A 25,665-nucleotide genomic window follows, 5' to 3' on the forward strand; every position below is an offset into this window, starting at 1 on the left:
GAAGATGCAAGTGAGATGGAGAGAAGTAATATCACACTAAAATCAGTGCTATAAACACTAGGAATTATTAGCTCTTCCTCTTACCCACTAAAGGTCAACCACTTAATGTCAAATGTCAAATTGCTGATCATTTGGAAGCTTGAAGCCAGCGTGTAGAACCCACGCTGCAGTTATGGAATGGAAGCAATTGTCTGATAAAGACCAATTACAAAGCCAGCACAAAGCTGCCTCAAATAACAAATCAGATGGGATTTCAAGGTCTCCAAGATCAGCACGAACCAGAGATTTATGCTGGGGTTTAACAGTAGCATTCATTCCTGTTACCACTGCTGCATAATGAGATTGTCTTTCAGAGTCAACATGTTTTTAGCTTGTTTTAAGGCCAGTTATTTTTTCCAATAATGGGCTGATGCTAATGTATCTCTAACGTCCCTTAGACGCACTACCTGACCTCACTCCAGAGGCAGGAATTGCAGTGGCCACCCACTCAAGGGTGGAACATTTTGCCTGAATGTACATTGCACTCATTAATAAAAATTACCCAAGAAAAAGTTTGCAAAGCTGATTTTGGAAACGGTTCCGTGAGGATTTACAGTGTGGTCAAGGCTGTAACTTTTATAGCACCTCACTCCTTGCACAGCATTTCTAATTCAGGCAACTTATCTGCACTGGGCAAATATGAAACCCATGGTACCTAAAAACCATAAACTGAACAAAATCAGAAGTGGAGTGTGGGGGGTTGATCCTAAAAAGGAAGAAGGCCCAAGGCTACGAGAGAAGTCTCACTGACAAAGGTACTTGGATGCCATGGCAGTAAGAGGCCAGCAGACAGGAGTATCTAATCCAGAGAGATATTGCAAGAAAACTCTGAGTAATTTGCTGCAACTCACAAAATGCAATGGGAATCACATTTCAGCAGAAGTCCTCCAATGTACTTGCATCAAAAAATATAAACCCCTACAGAAAACCACAACTGGCTGAATCCTACAGCAAATACCTCCCTCCATGTACAAGTATCAGACTGATTATTTGCACTTGTTCGTTCCTTCAAGGAAAATTACCATGAACTAGAAGGGCAAACCTAGTCATGTATTTTCTGGAAAAGCAACTTCCATATTCATTATTGATAACAGCAATGAATACTGATAACTTAATTTCAAGTACTCGTAGCTCAAAAATAAATCTAAAAGCTATTTCACATTTTATTTATTTATTTTAAATCACCACAATTCAACGAGACTTCCTCTGTCAATGTGCCTCTAACTTACACTGTTATTCTTTTCTTCCAAGAAAATACAGGTATTAATGGGTGCCAGTCACAGTAAAGGAAAAACAGTCTCATCTAGTCTTAAGAACAGAACTGTCCATTCATTAAGAACATGTTTTATTTCAATCTGCCATCAAAAGCTCGATTTCAAGGACTTTCACTACAGAGATGAGGTTTTTACACAATAAGTACATCACAAATTGAGCATCCAGTACCAGCATCAGTAAATGAAGCAAATGTGATACAAAAGTAATAAAAGACTGAGTGAATACAAAAGACTGCAATGTCTTTTTGTACTGCTACTTGCCTGAAAAAAACTAAATTGTCAGGGAAGTGAGTAGTGTTAGGGGAATGCCTGCGTTGGAGAATGCAAAACCAGTGATATCTGTTTTGCACACACACGTCAGTCCACTTCACACTGCCAGGCCCTCCAAGGAACCTGAATCCTCAAAGTTCCTTGTCACACATAAAGACAATCCTCCAAGAGAGCAAGAAAGACTCATCTACCTGTGGCCTGTTCTCACTGTGTCTACGAGAACCACCAGGCTGGTGTGTATTCCCCTAAAAAACTGGGAACATGTCAACAGCCCATTCCTAGCCAGTGTCTGCATGATCAGCATCCTCATGAATTTTAACTTGCTTTTACCAGCTAGAAACAGGTCAGATCTGTGTCTTAACAGATCTGTGGCACAAAAGCTATGTATTCCAGATAGGATAAAAAGCCACGGAACCTAAGTTTTCAATGCCCAGGTGTTTTCCTTTACCATAAATGTTAAAGGCAACGCTGCTAGGCATACACACCCACCCCTTTGTGGAGCAACAGGCTCCAGATGTTTTTTTTGCTGATGGAAATTTTCAATTACTGAACATATTTTTCATGCAAGATGTAAAACTTGTTCTGACACATGGATCTTGTCACATTTGATGGGTAAGAACAGTTGCCTTTCGGAACTGTTGCGATCAGAGGCATTTCAAGCCATCTCCTCTAACACTTTGTCTACACACAGGTGAGAAAAAAGAAAGTCAATGGAATCCTTAAGCTCAGAAGAGCTGGTGTTTCAGGCTTCAACACCCTTCATGGCAATCCTACCATCAACAGCACAGCCATCTGAACCAAGAAAATCCCTTGGAAAGAGCCCACACGAACATGGCAACAGGAAAGGAGGGCCTTTGGGGCACAAGGAAATGAGGCAAATGCCACATTGTGGCATCAGAACCACATCTACCTGTATGCTCAGAACACTGATGCAGTAGCAAACAGTGTTTAAGGAAGGTGTTTACACCAGTGAAGGAATATCCATCCATGGAGGAAGGATTCCTAACTAGAAGGAGGAAAGCAAAATGATTTCAGTGATAGAGACCAGCATATGTCCTTTAACTGCAAATGTTGTTCAGACTGATTTCTTCCCAAGTGGCTCATTTCCCTTCAGGGACTCCTACATACCACAGATTTTGTATTAAATAATTAAAGGAGTTCTATATCATAAGACAAAAAGAAATAAAAGAGAAATATGCCCCTGCTCTCTTATTTGAGATAAAACAACATAGGGCTCAAGTTGTGTTTCTACCTAATTCATTATGCATTTGTCTAAACAAAAGGTTCTTATTCTCCTGTTCTTTTCCCCCCTTTCCACACAAAATTTGTCAAGTCATTGCTTCTAAATCACTGATTCTGCATTACCATTTTCAGATGCAGTGACTCCAACTGGATGCAACAGCCCAAGTGAGGTTCTCAAAGAGGGCACAACCAGCTTTGGTTGTGTTATGGTGTCATCTGGAATCACCAGGAATGTATCAGCTTTATCATTCTTCCAAGAGATGGCAGAGCCACCACAAGGTGATCTTGTGCTAACAACAATAACATCTCAATTTCACACTTAGGAGTAGGGATACAAACAGGAGATTAGAGCATGCTGCAGGCCATTCCAACATTTATTTTTCTTTACAGTTAGGGATTTTATTTTCTGTGAAAACTGAGTGCTAAGCTGAGTCCATTCAATATAGTCCAGGTCTTGGAGTAGGCATTATTAATTTTAAAGCTGCTAATGTGTATAAGTGGCTGGATAACATGACAGTTCCCTTTTAATAGTCTCTTCACCCGACTGAGTATCATCCTGATTAAAGGGACATATAAAAGGAAATAAAATTCCACGCTTTACTCACAGCTATATCATTCTGCTACCTTTACAGGGACATTTCCAGAAGCTCTTTTGACCTTACACACAAAGTACAGTGCCCTTTGACTTCAAACAGGAGCCATGTTAAACTGATTCCCAAAACTCCAGAGATTATCCTCTCATTTGTTCAGCACTGTATTGAGAAGCCAACAGTGAGAATCTGATACCAAGACACTGGTCAAATGAATGGACTGAAAAAAAAAAAAGAATTGCTAGCATCCTAATTAAAAAGTGGTCAGGACACCCCCAATACCATGCCACCTCCCTTCTGAAATTGAGATGGACATTTAAGCAGTTACACAAAACAATTTTCAGAACAGGACTAAACTTTGGAAGTACAAGGGCAGCCTTAAAAAAGGCCTCTGAAAATGAAGGGGAACACAAACTTACGTTTGAGAAGACACCTGTAATTTTAGGAGGGAGTAGAGACCACAGTTCCATTGTTTTCCTCCACAGATTTACAGTCTGTGCATTCTTTACTGGCAAGCCTGACTAAAAAGCTAGTCTGTTCTGTTACAAAATAAAATAAGACCATTCAGCTTGCCCAGGGTCTCAGCCAATTCTGATTTATTCCTTGATACTACTGGCAGCAAGAGCTGTGGACTTTCTAAGTTTGAGGTTGATCAAGTTTATTAATTTACCATGTTCTCTCCCCTAAAGAAAAGAGGGTGATTATTGCAACTACGTGTTAATGGCCCTGTAGTTTAATCGGTAGTTGGGGCAATCACCCGCAAAAGGGCAAGACTTGTATCCAGGCAAGTGGCATTTCAAACAGGGAGCAGGGCTGTGTGCAGTGCCCAGCTCCAGTGTGCAAGCACTCATGGATAAAGCTTGCCTGACAGAAGGCCGGTCTGGGGCAAGATCAAATGTGCAGAGGGGTCATGCAGAGTTCTTCCCCAGAAATACAGAGCATCACAAGTTTAAAAGCCCCTTAAACAGCTGATTTCACACTTGCAATTTTTAGAGATAAACACCAAATCCTAGCAAAGCCCAAGCCTTCATTAAAGCCCCTAAAAAGCACTGCAGGAAGATGCTGTAGCTCAGTCCATCCGTGTTCAGATTGATGCCACCACACCTGGCAAGGAGAGCACTGCTCATTTTTTCCCCCCTCATTAGGAAGATCAGTAAAGCATCACTGCTTACACTGATCCTTATTACCTCACTGAGCAGCTGCCCCTACCTTCTCACCTCTGAGTATCTAAGGAGCAAGCAGGTTAACAGGGTGTCCACTCTAATGGTATCATTAATTGACCTTTGATACAACTATAGCCACTGGTACTAGAAATAAAAGAAATCATTATTTGCAAAATTTAAGATCAGAGCCCTGTAATCCGTATTCATGTAAGTCTTATTGGTTTATAATGAAACTAACTGCATCAGCAAAAACAATTTAAAGAGAATGAAGTACAAAAAAACCTGGTTGCCAAGAACAAGTTCTAATAACCCACAGATACCCAGGGGTAGCTCTCAGTAACTCAATTAGCCTTAGTGGAGTTTTGCTGGATTTGCATTAATAAAGCAAAGAGCAGAGGTTAGTCCCAAAAATCTCTTAGAAAGGCTAGAAGTAATTTAGAAATACACGACAGCAACAAAGCAGATAAAATACTACACATCCAAGATCTAGTAGAGACTGCAACTGGAACATCCTTAGCTCAGTCTGCACTGGGTTTTAAAACCCACATGCAGATTGAGCAAAACTTGGTGGGGTTTTTTTCTTAGAAAAGGAAGAATTCTGGACTGAGAGAAAGCCTTAGGGGAATTTGGCATGGCTAGCTTCAATTTGCTTTCATAAACAGCATTACTGGCCTCTGCTACAGCACAGAAAAGAATGTTTATATTGTCTCTTCTATGCCTATGAAGTAACTTTAGACTCACAGATTTTCATGGAGGTATAGAACAAGAAACAAGAGCAGTCTGTTTTCTCATCACATGGAAATGACAAGATGCTGCAGAGACTGAAGTGAATCTGCTTAAGAGTAGTAGTTAACAAGTTAATCCAGATGGTATTCATTAAACCTGATGGAGCAGATGCTTAGGGAGTCCTGAAACATCAATTCCCAGAAGCTAGGAGCATGTGATATGAAAATCATTCTCTCACCTGAAGCCCCAAGTGTCCCACCTGCTTTGGAAAAAACACTGTTTGCCACAGCTGTCTTCCAGACTGATCAAAGTGACTGGAGGTAGCCATTCCTAAGGTCAGGGTAAATTCCAAGGGGAGTGCTCATCCTCTGGAACTCATCACATGCTTTTAAATGAACGAGCATGAAACTCCAGTGATCAGAAGTTTTGAGCTGTTTTAAGGAGGGAGGGCTTTGCTGAGGATCAGCCTGGTATCTAAAAGATGTTTATGCATGGAAGGGAGACAGTCAGGCCTGAGAAGGAGTCAGCTGAGACAGCTTTGGACTTCTCTGGTCTAGGAGCCTAAACAAGGATGGGCATATTGCTCCAAGAAATTCAGAAAGATGTTTTCACCTTGAAATGTCAGTCATGCAGTCCTCAGCCCTTCCAGTCAACTCCCTGTTGTTCAAGTCCTTATAGGAAAAGCAGGGTTTTTTGCATTCTTATAATGATCAGAGCTGAATCATTGCTGCTGCTCCAGGTAAGCAAAGCAGAGGAAGGAATGAGCAATCAGATGCTTAGAATTCTGCCAGACACTTGGCTGCAAAGACTGACACAAGCTTGTTTCAATGCATATCGTTACTGAGATCATTTTTCATTCCCTGCTTTAACAGATGACAATAAGTTTAAGGAAAAAACAAGCTGAAAAGCTATTAAAGACTTCTGCTGGTTTTAATTACGCTCTTCTGCGTTCTCCATAAAGCACAGAGGAAATACAGTGATACTTGAATCTTTGTCTCAGCCTACTTGCAGAAGGATAATGATATGCCACTTCGTGCCCTATTACCATCCCAGAAATAATGAAGGCAATAAAATAATGAAACCAGTGAAAGATATGGCCAAGGGCAAGGAGCACAGTGACAACACTGTCTCAATTGAATTCTGTGCTGCTTGGCAGTGGATATACTGCTGACAGCGTATTAGATATGGAAAGGATGGAACTGCAACTGGTAAGGGGAAATTCTTCTTCTGTGAAGATCTAATATTGCTCAGTGGTGACATCCTTTGATCCTAATCTTCCACCTGAAGGCAAAAGGGAATCCCAAAACTGAAGATATGTACTTAAATCCTGGCTCTTTAACAGTTAGAGGCCTTACACTTGGCACAAACTCTGCTGGAAAATTCCACATTTCCTCTCTGCCAACAGAAATGGATGCTGTGTCTGTGGGTAGGGACACGTGTAAACAGAAGCACCAGAGAATCATTCAAGAGAAGGATGTTGCTTTTTATTAGAGAAACAGAGTTTAGCCTCCTCTAACAGAAGAGTTAACAGAAGAGACTCTCAAATGAAATACCGTTTTTGCAATACTCTTTTGTGATTTTTTTGTAGAAAGTGGTATAATGTTTAGGCTATAAATATAACTTTAGAAATAAAAGTCAAGTGCAGCTTACCTTGTGCTAAAAAAAATTTCGAATACTCACTTATGCATAGTCAGCACTTCATTAAGTGCCTCACTGAGCTTTGTTTTTTCAAATATTTTAGTGAAGTTTTTCAACATGAGTTCACTTTAGAACAGTGAACCATAACAGCTTCTTGAATTTATTACATAACCAGAATATGCACATACTTTTGGAAGTTTATTTGCATCACATTTAAGGAAACTTATCCAAAGAGAAGTCAAAAAAGCCACAATAAATTAGGAGAGAAATCATGGAAGAGAAAGGCAAAGACCTCTTTCTCCTAGACAAATGTTCCATCAGCAGGAGTCCCATTATTTGTTATAACAATCTTTAACTTGTAATGACTCTGAAGAAGACTGATAACAGACTGGTGGGAACAGATGGAGTGGTGCTGTTAATTATAGGCACTTAGCTGCATCAGACCCCATGAGTTATTACTAACATTCCCCACTAGGGAGGAGAATCACTCGCTTTTAAGTAGTATGTTGCTTACTAAGCTGGGAGCATTAGCAGTCAGGATTGTACTAATCAGTACTAACAACATCAAATAAAACTCAGCTGCAAACAAAAAAACATAAAAATATTCCCTGAATAACCCTCAGACTATTTCACTTATTTTTTCTTTTCAAATCACTTTTAAGTGTAAAAGTTCTTCCACAAAGACTCGAAGTGAGGTCTCACTAATTAAATCTTCCTCTACCACTCAATTTTTCTAAGCATCTGACTAGCAAGCCAATAAAATGAAATAAAGGAAAGCCACTCTAGCATATATGATAGAATGTGTGCAGGCCTTCTGAACTGAGTGAAGCCAAGAACCTGCAAAGTGACCCACCACAAAAACAGGTTATTCAGTCTTAGTTAAACAGGTTATTTATTGTTCCAGAGCACCTGAACACGCCCTTTCCAATCACACGACCCAAACGCCACTTCTAGGCTTTCCAAGCTTCCTGCTGCATCCCTACATCCAAAGAGGAAACCACCTCCCTTCAGCTTAACAACAAAATGTCTGGAGGTTATGAAATCCATCTGCTTGCTGGAACATAAACAGTGTTTCTCTGTTACACATTCAACAAGAAGCTACTCCGAGTTGTAAGAACACAGAGGCAACACGGTGTTTCCCTTCTGCAAATGCCTGTAAGGCCACAAAAGCCACCATAGGAGTTACAGAAAGCATTTAAAGGGACACTAATTCAACAGATCCTTTAAAAAAAAAAAAAAGCATGGAACAAAGTATCTGGAAGCCAAATGAACACTCTGAGTCCAGTGTTCAAGCTGATGATGTGCTTTAGTTCAAACACTAGTATGCAGCTTCTGGGGCTTTGAACAGTGCCTTCATAAACATTAGTGGCTGGAAAATTTAGACCATTAAGGAGTCCTCATATTCTGATGTTTAGTCACACAGTAGAAAACTGGAATGAAATTTGCCTGTGAGTTTTCCATGGATAATTAACTCATTTGTAGTGTACTTATTAGCTAAAGGGACTTAGCCATAAAGGTCAAGGGGAAGAAGATGGCTTTTGCAACTACTGTGAGAGCAGATACTAAGAAATACATCAGAGAGAACGAATAAAAAGCAGAATTGGGGCCTAAGTCCACAGAACAGCTGTATAAAAAAGTAGCATGCACTGTATAAAAACTAGCTACAGATTGCATGAAAGATGACATCAGAACGACCTGCAACTTGGGTTAGAAGTTAAAACTTTCAACAGTCTCAGCTTATATGTAAATATAAGCTTTATTCCAACAGCCCTTGAGCTGTACCCCAAGCAAGCTAAAGTTTCCTATCAATTCTAATGGCAACTGCTGACAAGAAATCCTAGAATTCAATAAAATCCTCCCCTCTCTCCCAGGATATTTTCCATAATCTTCAAATCCGTTTTAATACAGCAGTGAAGAAATTCCCTCCCCACTGACAGTCAGGCCATGACCTACCCAACACATCTAACAACGAAATGTGCTCATTTTACAAGAAAGCAGTAGTTATACTAATTAAATTCCTTGTCATTCAGGAGATTTAAAAAAAAAAACCCCAAACCACAACCCTCACACTTTATGTTAAGATAGTATTGACATTAGAGCAGTTGTTGAGAAAATTTTTTTTCTGGAATCCCATTTAAAATTTCTGGTTAAAAACCCCCAAATAATCCCACCTATTTAATACTTACATTCAAACTTGAGGACCCAACATCCAGTCAGAACAGCCATCATGCATTTGACAGTACTTGGCATTGGAACATCAGGGATAACAAGATGAGTTACTAGGAGAAAAATTACATCAGTAGAACTAAAAGCACATAAAAATCAGAACCATGCCTGGTTGAAAAGCAATCAATCACCATTTAAAGAATAAACAGACTATAATAATTTATCAACCACTCTTTCCAGCACAAGTATGTGATTTTTGAGACTATGATAAGAGTTAGTAGAAGAGCTATTAGAAATTTTGTGGGTTTCAACTTATACTGGCTGTGAAAAAGGGAAGTCATGGTTTTATAGTTCCAAGCTAACACTTAAATCTTCAGATGAGGTTTATAGGACAGTATTTTTTCTCAATCCTTTTAAAGTTATATTTAACTCTGACAGGAATCTTACTATGAGATCTCACTGCTTTAATGCAAAGCTAACAGAACTCAACTCAAAATTTTGGAGTAGCAATCTGAATGTGAAAGATGGTAAGGGAAAATTGCCTTAGCTTTTTGTTCACAAGCAGCACTCCAAAGAAAAATCTAATAGGAGGGTTTAAGGCAATGTTCCTCTCCTCATAGGGGGAGAAAAAAAAACCCCCAAGGCCCATAATTTGGCTCCATCAATCTTAATGAGGCACAAAACCTGAAGCAATGTCAGAAGACATGTGCCAACTCTTGGGCAATGACACGCTCTTTCTAAAGGCACCATCTGCCCAAGACTCGCTGGAAGGCACAAACTTTATGGGATGTCTCATATGGGCAGAGACCTTAAAGCTGGTAAAAGAAGTGTAAAGGGAAGAGGTCTCTGAGGAGACTTAGGGATTTTCAATAACAGACAACATGCTGCCAAACTGTGGCTCCCCTCGAAGCCTCCTGCCTCAGTAACCAGAGAGGCTTTATTTGTGTTTACATGCATTGTTGTACCACAGCTACAATCCAGGGATTTCAGAAGCTCCCCTTACTAGGAACAATAAAAAACCCCACTGTAGGTTATTGAAGGATAAGGTGCAGAACTGTAGTTACTTATATCTGGACAGAAACATTTACATACCTTCACTGTTAAATTCAGTACATCTTCGAGCCTTCAGAACTGCTGCTAATTTGTTCAGCAACTTCTGCTGCTCTGCACTAAGACTGCTCCCCAGTAAACCAAGTGGGCCATTTCTAGGCTGGCTGGGGCTCAGTGCCTGCAGGAAACAGAAAATGTTTGGGAACATAAAGCAACTAACTTACTAGACAGCTTTATTTAAAAAGAATAGGCATTCTGAAACACAATTCATGGCAAGCCTAGTGAACAGGGTATTACCAACAGATACACTGTTGAGTAATCTATATAATTAACATCTGCATTTACTTCTAGTAAAAGTCCCTAATACTTTGCCCTGTAAGCAATGAATGCTTAAGTGGTTTTTTTATGTGGATACTACTAATGCAAATAAGAGGCACTGCTTGCTCGAGTTTTATGCTGACAAGGATGTGACACTTCAGCTCCTGGATTTTTATAAATACTCCCAAATTCCATGGCACAGACACACCTCTGAGATGCTGTTACCCTACAGCCCCAGGCCTCAGATCAAATCATCCACGTGAGCTCAGAGCCATCCATGGGTGCACACTCATCCCACAGCGAATGCAAACACCAAGGGGTTGGTTTGCAACAGAAGAGCTGCATCTTACATTTGCTACCTGGGGAAGGAACAGCCAAATCCTTGCTCATTCAACTGCAACAGTTTACTTTTGGCCAATGGGGACCTTGTAGCCTCAATGAGGAGGGATCAGACCAAGCTGTATATCCTGCAGTAAACTAGGACTGCTTCTATCAGCCAGGTCAGTTTAATCCTCAGTCATCAGGAAGCCCAAAGCATTTCATAATGCTGGAACTTGTTAGGTCTGAATAGCCTGATTTTGGTTAAAAGTCCTGAGAAGTCTTTGACAAAAAGAGGGGGGAAAAAAACCAAACCCCACAAAAGCTCCAAAAGCTGTTTTCAACTGCTGATATCTTCACTGTTGGACAAAGGATTATACTGAAGCAGACTTTTAAATGCACACAAAAAGCACCTGGAGCAAAAACTGCTGCTGCTTTCAGACAGTTTAGTAAGTAGAACAAATTTAAATATGAAGAAAAAAACCATCAACAGCCAAGTTCAAGCAACAATACTTGAGGAGTAACACAGCGTTCATTCTCCTGTAATAAATCCACATTACAAGAATTATCCTTTGTTTTCCCAGATAAAGCTGTAACACAGAATTTCATGGCTTGTATGTGTTCCACATACATTCTAGAAATACTGTCCAGGTTAGTTTCCCAGTTTTAAAATCTCTCTGTAAAGCATGTGACGTACTGTAATTATGTCCAAGTCTTCAATATTTACAGGTTAAACTTACAGGGGTTTTTTGAAAAAGCAAAACAACAACAACAAAACCCCCCACAGACATTTACCTCGGAGGGTTGGTTAAGCGAAAGTGATTCATTCTTCACTGGCAACATTAGCACAGACTTCATCTTTTCACTTTCTGCATAGTCCACAGGCCGCAGACCAAATATATTACTGGCAAAACAAGCACAGATGGGTTTAAGTAAATAAAATGTGACTTGATTCTTAACTAACTGGGCGCATTAGCTGGGTAGCTTTCCCTCCCACTTTCTTATTAATATGTAATTTCAGCTAAAAGCACAAAGCTTCAAGTAAGAATTGCATCCAAGACAGATGGATACTGAATTACAAGCTGTTGCATTCAGCTGAGGAGTAAGGGATGTTCAGAGCAGAACGTTCGGTTAAATAAACCACAGTCCTTGTTAAACTGTTTCAAGATGCACTTTGGTATCATTTGCAAGACCCAGAAAATTCAGCTTTAATCTTTCATTGCAGTCATATAACCAAGGAATGCACTTTTGGCTTATCCACTTGCCATAAACGACATGTCAGAAGATTCCACGCGCTGTACTAAACCTCGGAGTTGATGTGGCTGTGCTTTTATGGGAAAAGCTCTCTGCTTCCTGACTGGGAACCGTGGCTCCCTCGCACTTCCAGGATTTGAGCATGCATCTCATTTTCCCCCAGTGTGCTGTTCCACAGAACACATTGCAGCCAATTCATTCTGATTTTAGTGGGTTTGCCAATTTTGCTGAGAACTATTGATCGTATGTGGCACCTCACAGTTATTAGATGTGCTTCAAGAGCCATTTCCTCTTTGAGCGTTCCTCAGACAGATGTGATTTGCTATAAACACCCCAAGCACAGCCATGGCTTCCCTCTCCTCTTCACACAACTTTTCAGCTGCAGGACAGCAGAGGGGGGAGGGAAAGCTTGAAACTGCAGAACAGGTATAATTGCCATTAGCAAACAGGATCCTCTGCCAGCACTCTGGGGAAATACTCTGCTTGCTTTGCCCTTTGTGGGAATAATGGCTATTCCAGCTGATCCTCTTCTCCCCACCTCACATAGCTCTGCTCTCAAAAGGCATAATAAGAGCTCGTTATGAAGGGGAAGCTTGTCACTGAGAACAAAGCCCTGACTCAGTGTCTGAAACCCGGCAAGCTTAGTCATCAGACAATGAAACATTTAAAGGGGTCAAAAAACCACTGCAGCTTTGAAGAGCTCCTCTCAGCCACACATTCCTGTGCAGAGCAGAAATCTAGGAAGCATTATAGGGAATTCCACATAAGGCCACAACCCAATCCAGCCCAAAGAGAAGCTCAAGTCATTAAGTCTTCACTCTGACTTAACTAGGGGGCTTTGGCCAGCACAAAGCTGACAGATGTGTCCGACCTCAGCACCTTCCCGTGCTCCTGACAGAGCAGTGCTCACTAACACAGCCCCTTGGGAAAACAACAGTCCACAAGAATCCCCCACAGAAGGGTCTGGGATGGTATTCTACAACATTCCCAAGCTCTTCTGTGCCACTAATGAGCAGAGTGCAGGCATAATACCAGCTCTGCAGACTAAAAGATAATTGGTTAAATCTCTGCCCGGTCCCGGGAGTTGCAGCCCATTAAATATTGTCATGCTGTTCCTGCTTTGTCATGCATCATCAGGGTGGCTCTTGCCCTTTCCTTAAATAAGGGCCATATTCCACTCAAACTGCTGCAGGATAGAGTTCCTTTGAACAATGCATGCGGGGGGGGAATAGATATATCATCACATCCACTAAAAATCACCTTTAGACTAGATGACTGACCTTCCACTGGGAACTAAGAGGGAGGAAATCACTGTGTGTCAGTAGGAGAGGTTTGGGAGTGTTTTTCCCTCCAAAGGCACAGTAAGATCCTTGACTGTTGGGAAAAAGCTCATGAATGTTTACCATAGATAAATATACAGAGCATCACAGTTAACATAGAACATTTTTTGCCAATTAAACTGTACAATAAGAGGTCCAGCTCCTCCCTCTGTATTCACTTAAATTTTTTTCCTACACTTTTAAGCTCATCTCAGTTGCTTCTAAATGAATTTGTAATAGTGTTGTGAAATGCTATTCCATCATTATGCAGCATTGATGAATCAATGGCTATTTACAGGGTGGTAAGGTGGCATAGCTAAATTCTGACAAACTTGGGAGCTGAGGTCTGAAAAAGGAACACCAGCACAAGGGATTATTTAAGAGTTTTGAATATTTGCAACAAAGTAGATTGTTGAGCTTAAGGAAAGAGAGAAAATGTAGCTGAAACAGGAGAAAATAGGGTTTACAAAATAAAAACCAACACGAGGAGGACATCCTAACAACAGATTTCAAGGAGGTTACTGTTGTAATTTACTCATCCTTTTCAAAGAAAAAGGATGAAATCCCTATTTGTACTCACCATCCAAAAAGTCAGCGATCACCACGAGAAGGAGCCCATGCCCAGCCTCTGCCACACTTACCAGGGCAGGAGCTTGAGGAACTGCTTTTAATATATGAGGAATTTATACTATTTTTAACCCTATGATCAGGATCAAGGACCAGACCTATGCAAGCACAACACCACCAGCAAGGCACAGGAGTGGGCAACAAGCTTTTGACAAAAACGTGCTCACATCTGTCTTTATCCAGCCCAGCTGAACAAGGGAAATCGTCCACCCTGTTTAGAGTACAAAATTAATTCTGATCCAGTTTGCAAAGCAAAATTAGACATGCCCATTAGGTCCACCCTAACACACAGTGTTTTTAGAAATATCAGTAACTATGAGTGCTCCTACTGCAGACCTGGGCTCGTTGGGAATGGGCCCAGTGCACACGAGGAGTTCCACGCTCAGAGGGAAGACACAATTGTTTCTACAAGGGAGAAATAATTGCCTGTGGTGCTTAAGCTGGAATACAAGGTCTCCGAGGCACAATTCTTTCTACCAGAATGCAAGTGGGCTTTTTGAAAGTTGTTTTAAACATTCAAGAGTCAGATGTACCCTTTGATGCAAGCAGCCTCCTATTAGTCAGTCATCAAGGTACTGAGTAGTCAGTAGAGGGCTATCACAGCTCGAACAAATCCCAATCAAAGAGCAGGATGGCTGTGCTGAGAGCAGAGATGAGCCCAGTGAAGAGCAACTCCGAGTAATCTTCTGAGTATGACTTTACACGAGATGACAGATGATATCTTAAGGACTGACACATCAAAGAACTTCTTATAAAAAGCTTTAGAAATAGGATTCAGTTTATGGCACAACACTGCTGAAGTATTAGGTATGAAGACAACAGAGGTTACTGCTATAGCCAAAACAAAACTTTACAGCTACCTTCTAAATGTTTCATTAAACTTTCAGCAAAGAAGTCATCAGAGGAGAGAAGTATGGAGACATGCCTGTTAATGGTTTCCAAGCCCCAATCTTGCACAACTTCTGATGTAAGCAAACAATAACTACATAACACTTTGTAATCAGGAGTTTTAAGCTGCTCCATTTTGATACCAGAAGCTACCTCTGGTTCTGCAGCTGAGCTCGAGACAAGTTTTACTCCAGCCCCACAAAGGAGTTCAGTATTGAATGGAAGTCCAGCAACCAGGTCTCAGTGCAGTAACCACTAACTCCCATGTGGAAACAGGACTAGGTCAGGGCTCTCCAGGCAGCACCTGGATTGGAGAATATGGTAAATAGAAACCTTTTTTGAACCTGACAGAAGGAAGAAAACTTAATCTGTGCAGCCAGAAAAACCATATGAGATACCCAAACAGAGCCAGGGTTTTAATTAACCTGCTGTCAGCAGGAAGTTAAACATACTGTCTTGCACTGAGACAGCAAAGACCTGCACTCTCTTGTCTTAGAAAGAGCAGACAAAATGATGTCAGTGTCACAGGCCTCATGCCTGCTGAACTAACTGCAGGTTAGAAGAGGTTTTGTCCCTGTGCCATCCATTCATAATTGATGACCATGGTCTATCCCTAAGCATTTCTGGAGGTTTGTTCAGAATCAGACTCACAACTACTCAAAGACAGCCAACACCTAAAAAGAAATGGAGCACTGCTACAATTCTTACTAATGCTGAACTTATTGTGCATGAAGAGCTGGAAAGGCAGCCCATTTGAGGGAGAGCATTTAGGAAGTGCTGTGAAATTGCAAATGCACAGATCTAATTTTTCAAATCACTTGGCTTGCTGTGAAGCAAGGAAAAAAGGCAGAATTCAAGCACATTGAAAAAAGCCATAAAAATAAAAATTAGCTATGTGTAGGAGATTAACTTAAAAAAATTAACAAGACCAGTAGGACAATTAATAGGTCCAGTGGTCCACATAATATTTTTCATTTGTAGTTCATATCTTTCCCAGTCAGTGAAAATTTCAATGGCAAATGGAGTGCCACAACTATTAAATCTTAGAGATCTCAAAAGAAATTTTTTTGCCAAGGAATATGGAAATCCCAGGATTGCTTTCTGGCAGAAGAGGAAGCCCTCACCTGTACTCACTTGGCCCAAAAGGTGTGTGGCTGCTTCATATTATATACAGTTGATTCTTAAAGCACTATGTGTTAACACGTGAAGAGAAAAACAGCCTGAAAGGTGCTCAGAATGAGATGTGCTTGATGGGTCTGTGAACCTGATGAGCTAAATCTGGAACTGCAAAGCCTCAGCTCCCTGGAGAGGGTCATCCCTGCACACCCCACCAGTTAAGGTCCCTTAGGAAGTGGCTATATTTCCTTCCAGATATATCCTACATCCCTGCACAGACCAGTGGGTCCTACCTGCCTTTGGGCCTGCAGTCAGTAAATACTGCACATCTTTAAAAACATATTTCCTCTGGCACAGTTGAGTGTCATTCTAAATTTCAAAACTACTGCTCTGAGTAGGCTATTCAACACAAGCTCTGTTTTTATTCCAGTAGATTAACTCTCCAACACACAAGGGACATTAAGACACAAAACTGAGTTAATTCTACTGTCAAAACAGCAGCAAGACATCAGTCACTTTTGTGAGGTTTCACGCCATATATTTCATAGTGTCCCCAGTAACATTTGAACACATTTATCATGGTCACATTTTACTGAGCTTTGCTAAAGGGAAAGACTTTTAAAGCAACCAGAGTGAACTAATCAAACTTTCCTCCCCGCTCTCCTGTGAGGTAATGAAGAATCACTTTATCCCATCACATTAAGGAGGGCCCTTTCCTGGGCTGAAAGGTAGTCCATTGAGAGCCTGAAGAGCCCCCACAAAAGGACTAGAAGGAGTTTCATATTCTAAAAAAAAAAAAAAAAAAAAATAAGAAAAAAGTAAACTAAAATGAGACAAATTTTTTCATCTGGAAAAATTGGCTTGGCATAGTCTTAGCTCATGCACTGCACACCTCTAAAATTAAGGGACGCCTCGGGTATATTCCTCAAGAAAATAAACCCTTGAGAAGAGATGCAAGATCTACTCATTACTCCTCAATTTCTACTGTAAAGATGCTAAAATAACAATGGGAAGGTGAGCAGATCCTCCATTAGGTACCAAGAAGCCAACTATAACTAGTCATAATGAAAAGAACTATAATGGCACCATCTTGAGCGCTCAGCCTGGTTTTGCCTCCTGTTTTTAAAATTCTGCTCTGCAGGTTTCAGGGATCCAGGAAAGAAGTCACTGAAGAAAAACAAACTTCTTGTCAGATGTGACTTCATTCTAAGGGTACTTGTATCCACTAGGAAAAAAAAAAAAAAGAGTAAATTAAACCTTTTCTATTAAAGAAGGTTCAAATCCACTTACCCAGACAAATCCAACCACTGCTCATTTAGGAGTACAACTACCAGAGGCAGTGGCAGAAAAAACACACAGCAAGATTTGCACAGTCATGATCCAGGGAAAGATCACAGCACTTTTCATTGCTGAAAGCTAGTGGGGCACAGGAAGGAAGGGAGGCACGAGACATTCTTAGAAGTCTCAGAAACACTGTTCTTGTTTCTACTGTTTCTTGATAGTGTTTAGAAGAGGTCAGCAGAGTCTCACCATTCAAGCCTGAATGCTTTGCTTGTACATCCCTTACTGTGTGGCTCTAATGCTTTCTGTAAAAACAGGGAGGGGGAAAAGCCCAATCCCTTTCCAACATCAATGCAATAGCAACACACACAGTAGCATTTCAGCCAGAAAAGAAGTACTGGAAGCCTCAATTAATCCAGGAGGGACATACAAGACCGAATTTTTGTCAAAGAACCCAGGGCTGCTTTTGTCAGACAAATCACACAAAGATTAACAACAGCTAAATTTGTTCTCAAAAGGATTTTAACTGAACATCATCTACATTCAGTAAAAAGTTAAGGCAGAGTTAGAAGTTTACATACATCTCTCCTTCCCTGATTAAAAAGCTTCTGTTTCAACAGAAAGCCATGTTTGCTCATGTAGAATGAGCTGAAAGAGGTTCAGCTTCACCTCTGTTTGTGTGAACACATGCAGCAGAGACCAAGGCTAATGAGAGCCCTGCAGAGTCCACTGCTGGCATTTGGAGTCTCAGCTGTGCAAACCTCCCAGTGCTCAGGTCCTGTCAAACCTTCCATCAGAGCTGGTGGCTGTGCCAGGCTTTCAAATGCCAGACAGACAAGTGATAAGTGTGACACAACCAGTTCCTGACAGTCAAAAAGTGTCTTGAAAATGAGTTTCTGAAGCTGTCAATTTGTAATGTGCTAGTCCTTGTTGTTTAAGAACAAAGCAAAGATGAACAACTGATCCTTGTTTTACTTTTTCGTGCTTAAGTCTTGAGAGTTTGTTGCTTTGTTTTGGTTTTTTCTTGCTGTTTTTTTAAACTCTGATATCTTCAAGATTGGGACTTTATGAAAACCCTACGCTTTCCCACAGAGCACCTTAATTCTGTAGGCTTCAAGAGCAAATATTAAGAATTCAAGTGATTAAGCTGAACTTATTTATGCTTCTTTATGCAGCTGCCAAGGAAACCTGTGTCATGCAAGACTTCATCCTGCTGTGTTACTACATACACACACCTATTGACAACTTGCATTGGACTCAAATTTACACACAGGCCCTGGCACAACAACAATACACCACCTAAAATTACATTTAGTGTCTGAAATACTAATAGGCTGCAGGGTTATTCATAGACTAAAAGATTCTTTAACATCTCCTCTACACAAATGCCAAAATCTTCAGGAGGTGTAACTGTATAGAAGACTCAACTGAAAAAAACTCTAAGCTTTTTTTTTTTTTTTTTAATTAAAAAGTGTACCAAGGATTAGTGCTTTGATCCAGAACAAAAAAAAAAAAAAAAAAAAAAAGAAACACTTCTCAAATCTCAGCCTGTGTTTATGTCATTTGTGAAAATAGGGGAGACTGGACCAAAATGCCTTCTGCTACCAAGTAGTGTAGTAAAAGCAGAGAGACAAAAAACAGCTGTAGCAGTTCAAAATTCATCCAGCTCAGCATCTTCGAGCCGACAGTTGCTATAACAAGATGCCAACAGGAAAGTGTAAGATTAGGGTAAGCATATGTTGTTGCTTTCCTAGTACAGTCTCCAGTACTCCAGCTCTCTGTGACTCAGGAGTCCTCAGGAAAGCTTAGGACAAAGGAAAGTGGAAAGGAAACACCTACCTGGAAAAGGAGGCTTCAAGCATAGCAGAGAGTACATTTAACACCCACCCCCTCACTTCAAACAAATCACATTTATTACTGGCTTTGCTTCCCGTTTACTCAACGTGCACTCTGGAGGTTGTAGCCCTGGCTCTGGAGGTTGTAGCTGTGGCTGCTGCCGCAGTTCCCGCGACATTCCCGCGACATTCCCGCGTACTCACACTGCGTCCCGGGCGGCGCCGTGGGCGAGCAGCAGCTCCGCGATGTGCACGTGGCCATTCCTGGCGGCGTCGTGGAGCGGGGAGTCGTTCTGGTAGCCCGTGGTGTTCACCAGCGCCCGGTGCCGCAGCAGCAGCTCCACCACCGCCCCGTGGCCGTGGTTACACGCCTCGTGCTGGGGGCACAGCCAGGAGAGCGGACAGGTGACACAGGGCTCACGGCAAGGACTGCTGCCACACGGCTAATTCACTTTCCAACGTTCAGGAGAGGGTCGGGGGAGATGATGTGCCAGGATGGTGCATGATATTCCTGACAGGAACTAACCTGGGAACCCAGCACTGACAAAAACACTGAGAGGAGCTGAACAAGGGCCAGCTGTGTGCAAATTAGACTCCAGGGAACAAAGCCTTCCAGATTAGAGACTGTCAGGAGTGTTCTTCAGGAGAGGAAGAAGTCATGGTTGAAAAGAACTTTTTGTTTGTTTTCTGCAATTCCGAATGAGCAATTTTTTCATTCCACTACTTGACATGTTTCCAAAACACTGAGGGCATTAAGAACCCATAAAATATAAACATGGTTTGCAATTGATCGTTTTCTAGCTATTGTGGTTTTATCTTCTGCACTTGCAGAATGATTTCATGGCCTGCCCTACACCCCAGCAGAGGAGAGTGAGATTTGGGCAGGTCAGTAGTTGCTATGAATTCTTTTAACCTTGTTTATCATCACTTCTTCACTTTGCAAAATTCTCTGTGTAAAGGGAACTAAACTGTGGGCGAGGAAAGGAGGGATAAAGTGAAATCTGATTAGAAGACAGATGACAGAAAAAGAGGACTTCAGTACTCACCAGTGGTGTCCAGCCAGCATTATCTTTGACATTGGGGTCTGCCCCGTTTGCCAGCAGCTGTTCCACAGCTGCTAAGTCACCCTACATAGGGAAAAAAACACAGTTGTGAAAAACTAATGAAGAAGATACACAAAGGCAACAGAAATTTAAGAGATGCCAAACTCTAAATGTAGCTGCAATAAGAATACAATGATATAAGCCTTCCATGTAGATATTGTCAGGGGCAACAAAAGCTCAACTGGTTTGGAGATCACAGTTTATCGTTACTGTTCATTTGGAAGCACCACCACATTTAGCACAAATACATATTCTTAGATAAAAACAATGCATAGAACAGATTTAACTCCAAACCAAGGGAAAAGTTTGTGCTGATTGCAATCTGCCCACTAGAGTCAACTGCAAGGATTAAAGACAGGAACTTTTATTCAGAATTTCCTTATCCTTCAGACTGGATTTTTTTTTTTCAAGCTAATCTAAATAACTGGTTGAAAACATAGGTGAAATAAATTAATAAGCTTGACAAGCTTCTAGAAATTGTTTTTCCACAAGTCAAAAGGAAAAGAGTTTTATTTAACACTGCAATTACTACCCATGTTGAACCTCATCAATACTTTCTCTGACAGTTATTTTACCAAAATAGTTTAAATCTGCTTTTTGAAAGAAGCTGTATTCAGTTTTTACTATAAGCAAGGAGACGTGTGTTGGAAAGGGTGGATTATGGAGAGAGGCTAAGGCAAAGGAAGCAAAAGAGCAGAATTTGTGAATCAGAGGTTTTGACACTCTGAAAAGCAAAGTACAAGAGAGAAAGTTGGTAGTAAGATTGGAGCACATCCAGGTGCAGCTATAAAAAGGTAAGGAGGAGGCTCCTGTGGAAGCTGAGGCACAAAAATCTCTGCAGCACAGGCCATCTTAAGAGCAGGTGGAAAAAGCAAGCCAAAGAGACAGTGGTAGTGGAAAGTCAAGGAATTCCTGTTACTCACAGCATGCCTTAGAAAGAAAAGCTGAGAGAATATTAAATTAAGCTTTAAATACAACAAAAATAAACTTAATCCAATTTTTTTTTGTTACTGAGGAACACTTCAAAAAAACAAAATAGCCTTAATCTTTACTCTTTAGTTAGAGAGAATATTAAGATAGGCTGCTCAGGAGAAATAAATCCAGTAGGCAACGACTGTAAACTCAAAATTCACCAAAAAAACCGCTGACAATCTCTGGCTTTACAACCATCAAGCAAATTAACACATCAGAGATAAATTTCATGCATCTTATTCCCAACCTAGATGTCCCAGCAAAATGTTACCTTTCAAAGCAATTCAAGAATTCTAAGAGCAGCATATTCCTCATGGCTGCAAGGGAACAGACATGCATCAAATCTGAGGAGCTACTCAGAGGCAGCCAAGACACTGCTCAGCATTAAGATCTCTTCCAACAGAGAGAAGCTACAATTATCTATAATGAGCGAGATCTGAGCTTATCATTTAAAGTTCAGTTTGCAAACATGTACAGCAAGGGTTTGACATTTCAGGAGTACTCCTTTAGAGCAGGAAGCACAGCTAATAATCTGTGTGGGCATTAGGCAGCACCACAGTTTCCCAGATCAGTCCTGAACGTTGATTTGTGAGACAGCGCTGCAGTTTTACCAAAGGAAATGCTGCTGGGGTGGACACCAGTGCTGACAGCATCCAAAAGTAAAGAAAAAAGTGCATTTTTTTTTTAACATTGGCCAGTTCAGTTTTTTTGGAGGTTGTTCTGGGTTTTGTTTTTCTCCTCAGGGAAGGGGGTGGGGAGAGGTGTTTTGGTTTTGATTTTTTTTTTACACTGACCTCTTCTCTCACAGTTGATGTAATCACTAACATTCAAAAGTCAATAAATGCTTTTCTAAACTCTAAACAACAAAGAGTAAGGACCTGGTAGGTGCAAGTCTCAGCTCCAAATGTGTCTATCCCATATGTCTTTCCTCCACAAGAAAGCAGAAGAGACCACAGCTATTAGTATGGAATTACTGATTCCAAGATGCTTCATGAAACTGCACTTTGACTACGACTGGGATCAACTTAGTCGATTTACTTCCTTGAGATTACTCCACCCAGCAATGCCAGCAGGAAATCATGAGTCTCCAGTAGGGAGCCACAAGCAGAGGATGCAAGGAGGGACCCTGGGAGTGTGTCTGTGCAGTCTGTAGCACAGCAGAGTGGAAAGGTAAATGGAGACACTCCTCGTTTGGAAAGAGAGAACACGACAGACAGCAGGTAGAAAAATGCGAACGTTACCAATTCACTGGGAAGTGTTTATTTTGGAATCTCATTATCAATGAAGGATTACATCCAGCTCCTGAAGAGGCAGAGAACTACTGCAGAATGCAGAATTGTCCGTTCGGAAGGAACAAAGCAAAGGACGTTTTAAGCTCATAACAAAGCTCATGTGTAGTGACAACACAATAAAGCCACGGGTTTGCTCTCCCTCCCTGACAGAGTTTACCGGAGCTGGGAAAACCACACGAGCAGGAAAGGCACTGGGGCCATCTGTTGGCAGACCTGGAGCCGGCAGTAGCTTGCAGAGAAGGGTATTTGCACAGCTTTACTAACACTTCCTCCCAAGGAGAATTTAGTTCCTGCAGCCACAGATGGCATAAGCCCAGAAACACATCTTTACTTGGCTCACACGAGGTCGTTGGTTGTTTTTTTTTTCCCCTTTTCTCTCAAGTCAATTGTGTCCTGATTTTAACACAGGCATATGGTTAAAGAACTGCAAGTGTCCTTTCAGTCCTATTTTACAGGGGTTTTTTTTCCTGTTGTACCCTTTACAATCTCCATTAACTATAGATATTTTCCACCCAGAAGTGTTGTTTAAATTATTAAGTTAATAAAAACATTCTACCAGTTCAAAAGATCCAAAGAATTAGGACAGTACATGAAGATGAAGCTAAAAATTTGTACTACTTCTACCAAACATTTCTCCCTTTATTTCCAAATGTAACCAAGCGACTTCAATCTTTAGGTCAAACAAATAAACAGAAAAAAACCCCTTTCAAACCCAAAGACATTTGTTTGTTTAAGTTGGGAGGGAACTAGATTATTTACAACTCATAAATAGTCAAAAGAGGACAAATATGAATTACAGAGTGCTTACAGGAATTGCAAATGCTCCAATCAACTCTTTCCAGCAACCAGCAAATTTTTCCCCTCAAATTTCTCCAAATCAATCCCCTACCCAGCAGACCATTTAATAATAACAAACACACAAGCAGCTGTGCTTAACCTTTAAAGAGAATGCATGCAAGAAGTTCAATCTGCCTCAGAAACAGAAGTAACAACCAAGCATTATTGAAAAAGAAATGCTAATTTGTTTCCAAGCTTTCAAATCAGCACTTGGGAAGATGGATTGCTTTGACTCATGTCCAGTTTTCACATTGTTAACTTCTGCATTTGAAACCACAGTGCTATTTCATATTTGCCTTGGTCTCACTACTCCAGGGGGGTAGATGTTCTGTGACCCAACACTCAGCCATGGCACACACATATCTGGCACCAAAGGACCTGCTCAGCTGACTAGGCCAGACACCTGAAAACAGGATTTACAAGGTATTCTGATGTTGACCATGACTAAAAAACACAGGATCTTCTTTCAACATCCTCCTAATGTGTCATTAAGTGGTAACACAGCAACAAAAAGGCAGAGCAGTCTCACAGGCTGGGAAGGGATTATCTCCTAGTTATTAATGTTAGGTGTAATGATGTAAAGACCACCAAAAGTCCAGAACAGCAGGTCAGTCACAGGTGAAGCCTTTCCAAAGGCCCTCCAGGTCAGCTGTCAGAACTAAAGGGCCCCTGGAACAGGAGGTAACCAGAACTGGTCCCAGTACACCACCTCTCTCTCGTCAAACTAAGCAGGTGCTCTGCACAGATCCAATTTCTTCTTTCCTCAGAGCAGGGACAACTCTCTGATTCCTTCTGACTTGAAGCACAACGAGCCTTCTCCCAGCTCCTTCCCACCCTGGAAACAGTGTGCCTGTTGCTATTGGTCCTCAGCAGCCCTCTGGCACTGCAGTTCACTATCCCCCTTCCCAGAACCCACAGTGGCACAATTCCCCTGGGGACTGCCCCAGCATCTCCCTTGGCAATGCAGCAGGAACAGGCACAGCCAAGAGCTGAAATGCTGCACCAAGAAGCAGTGGGGTTTTTCTCTCCCCACACTAACTCAGCAAGCAGGGCTGTGCTGTGTTTTAACTGCCAGGTAAGAGCTGGGCCTGGGAACAATTTGTTATCCTACTGTAAAAAACTCCCTTGTGGTAGGGCTTTGGATTGGGCAATTTCTCACTAGTTTAGAACATTCTGAGTTGAAAAGGTCACATTTTGTATTTTAACTAATTGGAATTTTTACCTTTAATGACCATGAAGATAAACATGACTGCTGTTTGCTGCAGGAAGAGTCACCTTTATTTTCATTTATTAGTTTAGCTCAGCACTAAGTTCAGCCACACCAGAACCTTTCTTGAGAACCATTTTGATTTTTTTGTTTTCAGTAAGGTAATAACTAGTAGAAGTAAATGGGGACAATCCCTCAGAATCACTTGAAACAGCACAACACTCACTTTTCATGCGTGATAATGTTGTTTATGATCTCTTTTAAATAAGAAAAAAAGGGAGAATTCAATTAGCTTTAATTAAATTCTGGATATTAGACCCTAACAGCTAATGAAAATAATACAGATTTATTTTTATAATTAATGAAGTCCCAGAGAATTAGACTTTATTTCACTTTGGGGGGGAGGGTGGCAGCTACATGTCTGTTGCCCATTATACACATGGAAAAACATTACTGGCTGTAGAAAGAACAAGGAAAAAATTGCCTATAAAACAAAACTGGAAGAGAAACACTCCTTCCAGAAACAGAAAAAAATGACATTTTGGACAATGGAAATGGAAAATGACATTCTATTTTGGAAAAGAAAAAAAACAACCAACCAAACAAAAAAACCCACAATCCCCCACCCCAAACTCAACCCCTCAATGAGAATATACATACAGTATAAGGCCTGATGTTTTCAAGACCAATGCCTTTGAGGAAACACTTATCAGTTCCATAGCAGGGTTCTACAAGTTGGAAGAGTGATCTAGAAACATAAAGGTTACAAAAGATACTTGCATGCAAAAAAACCACGTTTTCTTGCAGTGGCATTCATCCATGGCAATCAATCCCTGCTATTTCTTGGTCACTGCTTCACAAAATAAGATGTTCTCAAACCCCTTCTTTAGAAAGAGCAAGTCCTCCCATCATGTTGGCTCCAGGAACTTCATCTACTCTGACAGGGACTAGTGACTGTGCCTACATTTCCTGGCTACCAGGGGATACAGCAGCTTCTTCAGAATGCCATAATAATCCCCTGATTATTAAGCCACATAACAAGAACCAAAAACACCACAAAAGAAAGGAGGTCACCTGTATAACCTCCTTTACAGATGAGGAACTGAGACAGCAAAACATCTTTCTCAGAGTTGCCTTGGA

At 41.0% G+C, this 25,665-nt stretch overlaps 1 protein-coding gene across 2 annotated transcripts in view; it reads right to left on the reverse strand.

The window, feature by feature from the left end:
• The window catches only part of BARD1 (BRCA1 associated RING domain 1), a 41,799-nt gene that overhangs the window by 2,359 nt on the left and 13,775 nt on the right, over positions 1–25,665 (reverse strand). For both annotated transcript variants that reach the window (XM_064660369.1, XM_064660368.1), the window contains exons 5-9: positions 20,161–20,241; positions 19,319–19,491; positions 11,590–11,698; positions 10,201–10,336; positions 9,129–9,221 (exon numbers count right to left, since the gene is read on the reverse strand). In XM_064660369.1, the coding sequence (XP_064516439.1) occupies positions 9,129–9,221; positions 10,201–10,336; positions 11,590–11,698; positions 19,319–19,491; positions 20,161–20,241 (592 nt within the window). The remainder of the gene's footprint in view (positions 1–9,128; positions 9,222–10,200; positions 10,337–11,589; positions 11,699–19,318; positions 19,492–20,160; positions 20,242–25,665) is intronic.

Source organism: Pseudopipra pipra, chromosome 7 (assembly GCF_036250125.1).
Source record: "Pseudopipra pipra isolate bDixPip1 chromosome 7, bDixPip1.hap1, whole genome shotgun sequence".
NCBI lineage: Eukaryota > Metazoa > Chordata > Aves > Passeriformes > Pipridae > Pseudopipra > Pseudopipra pipra.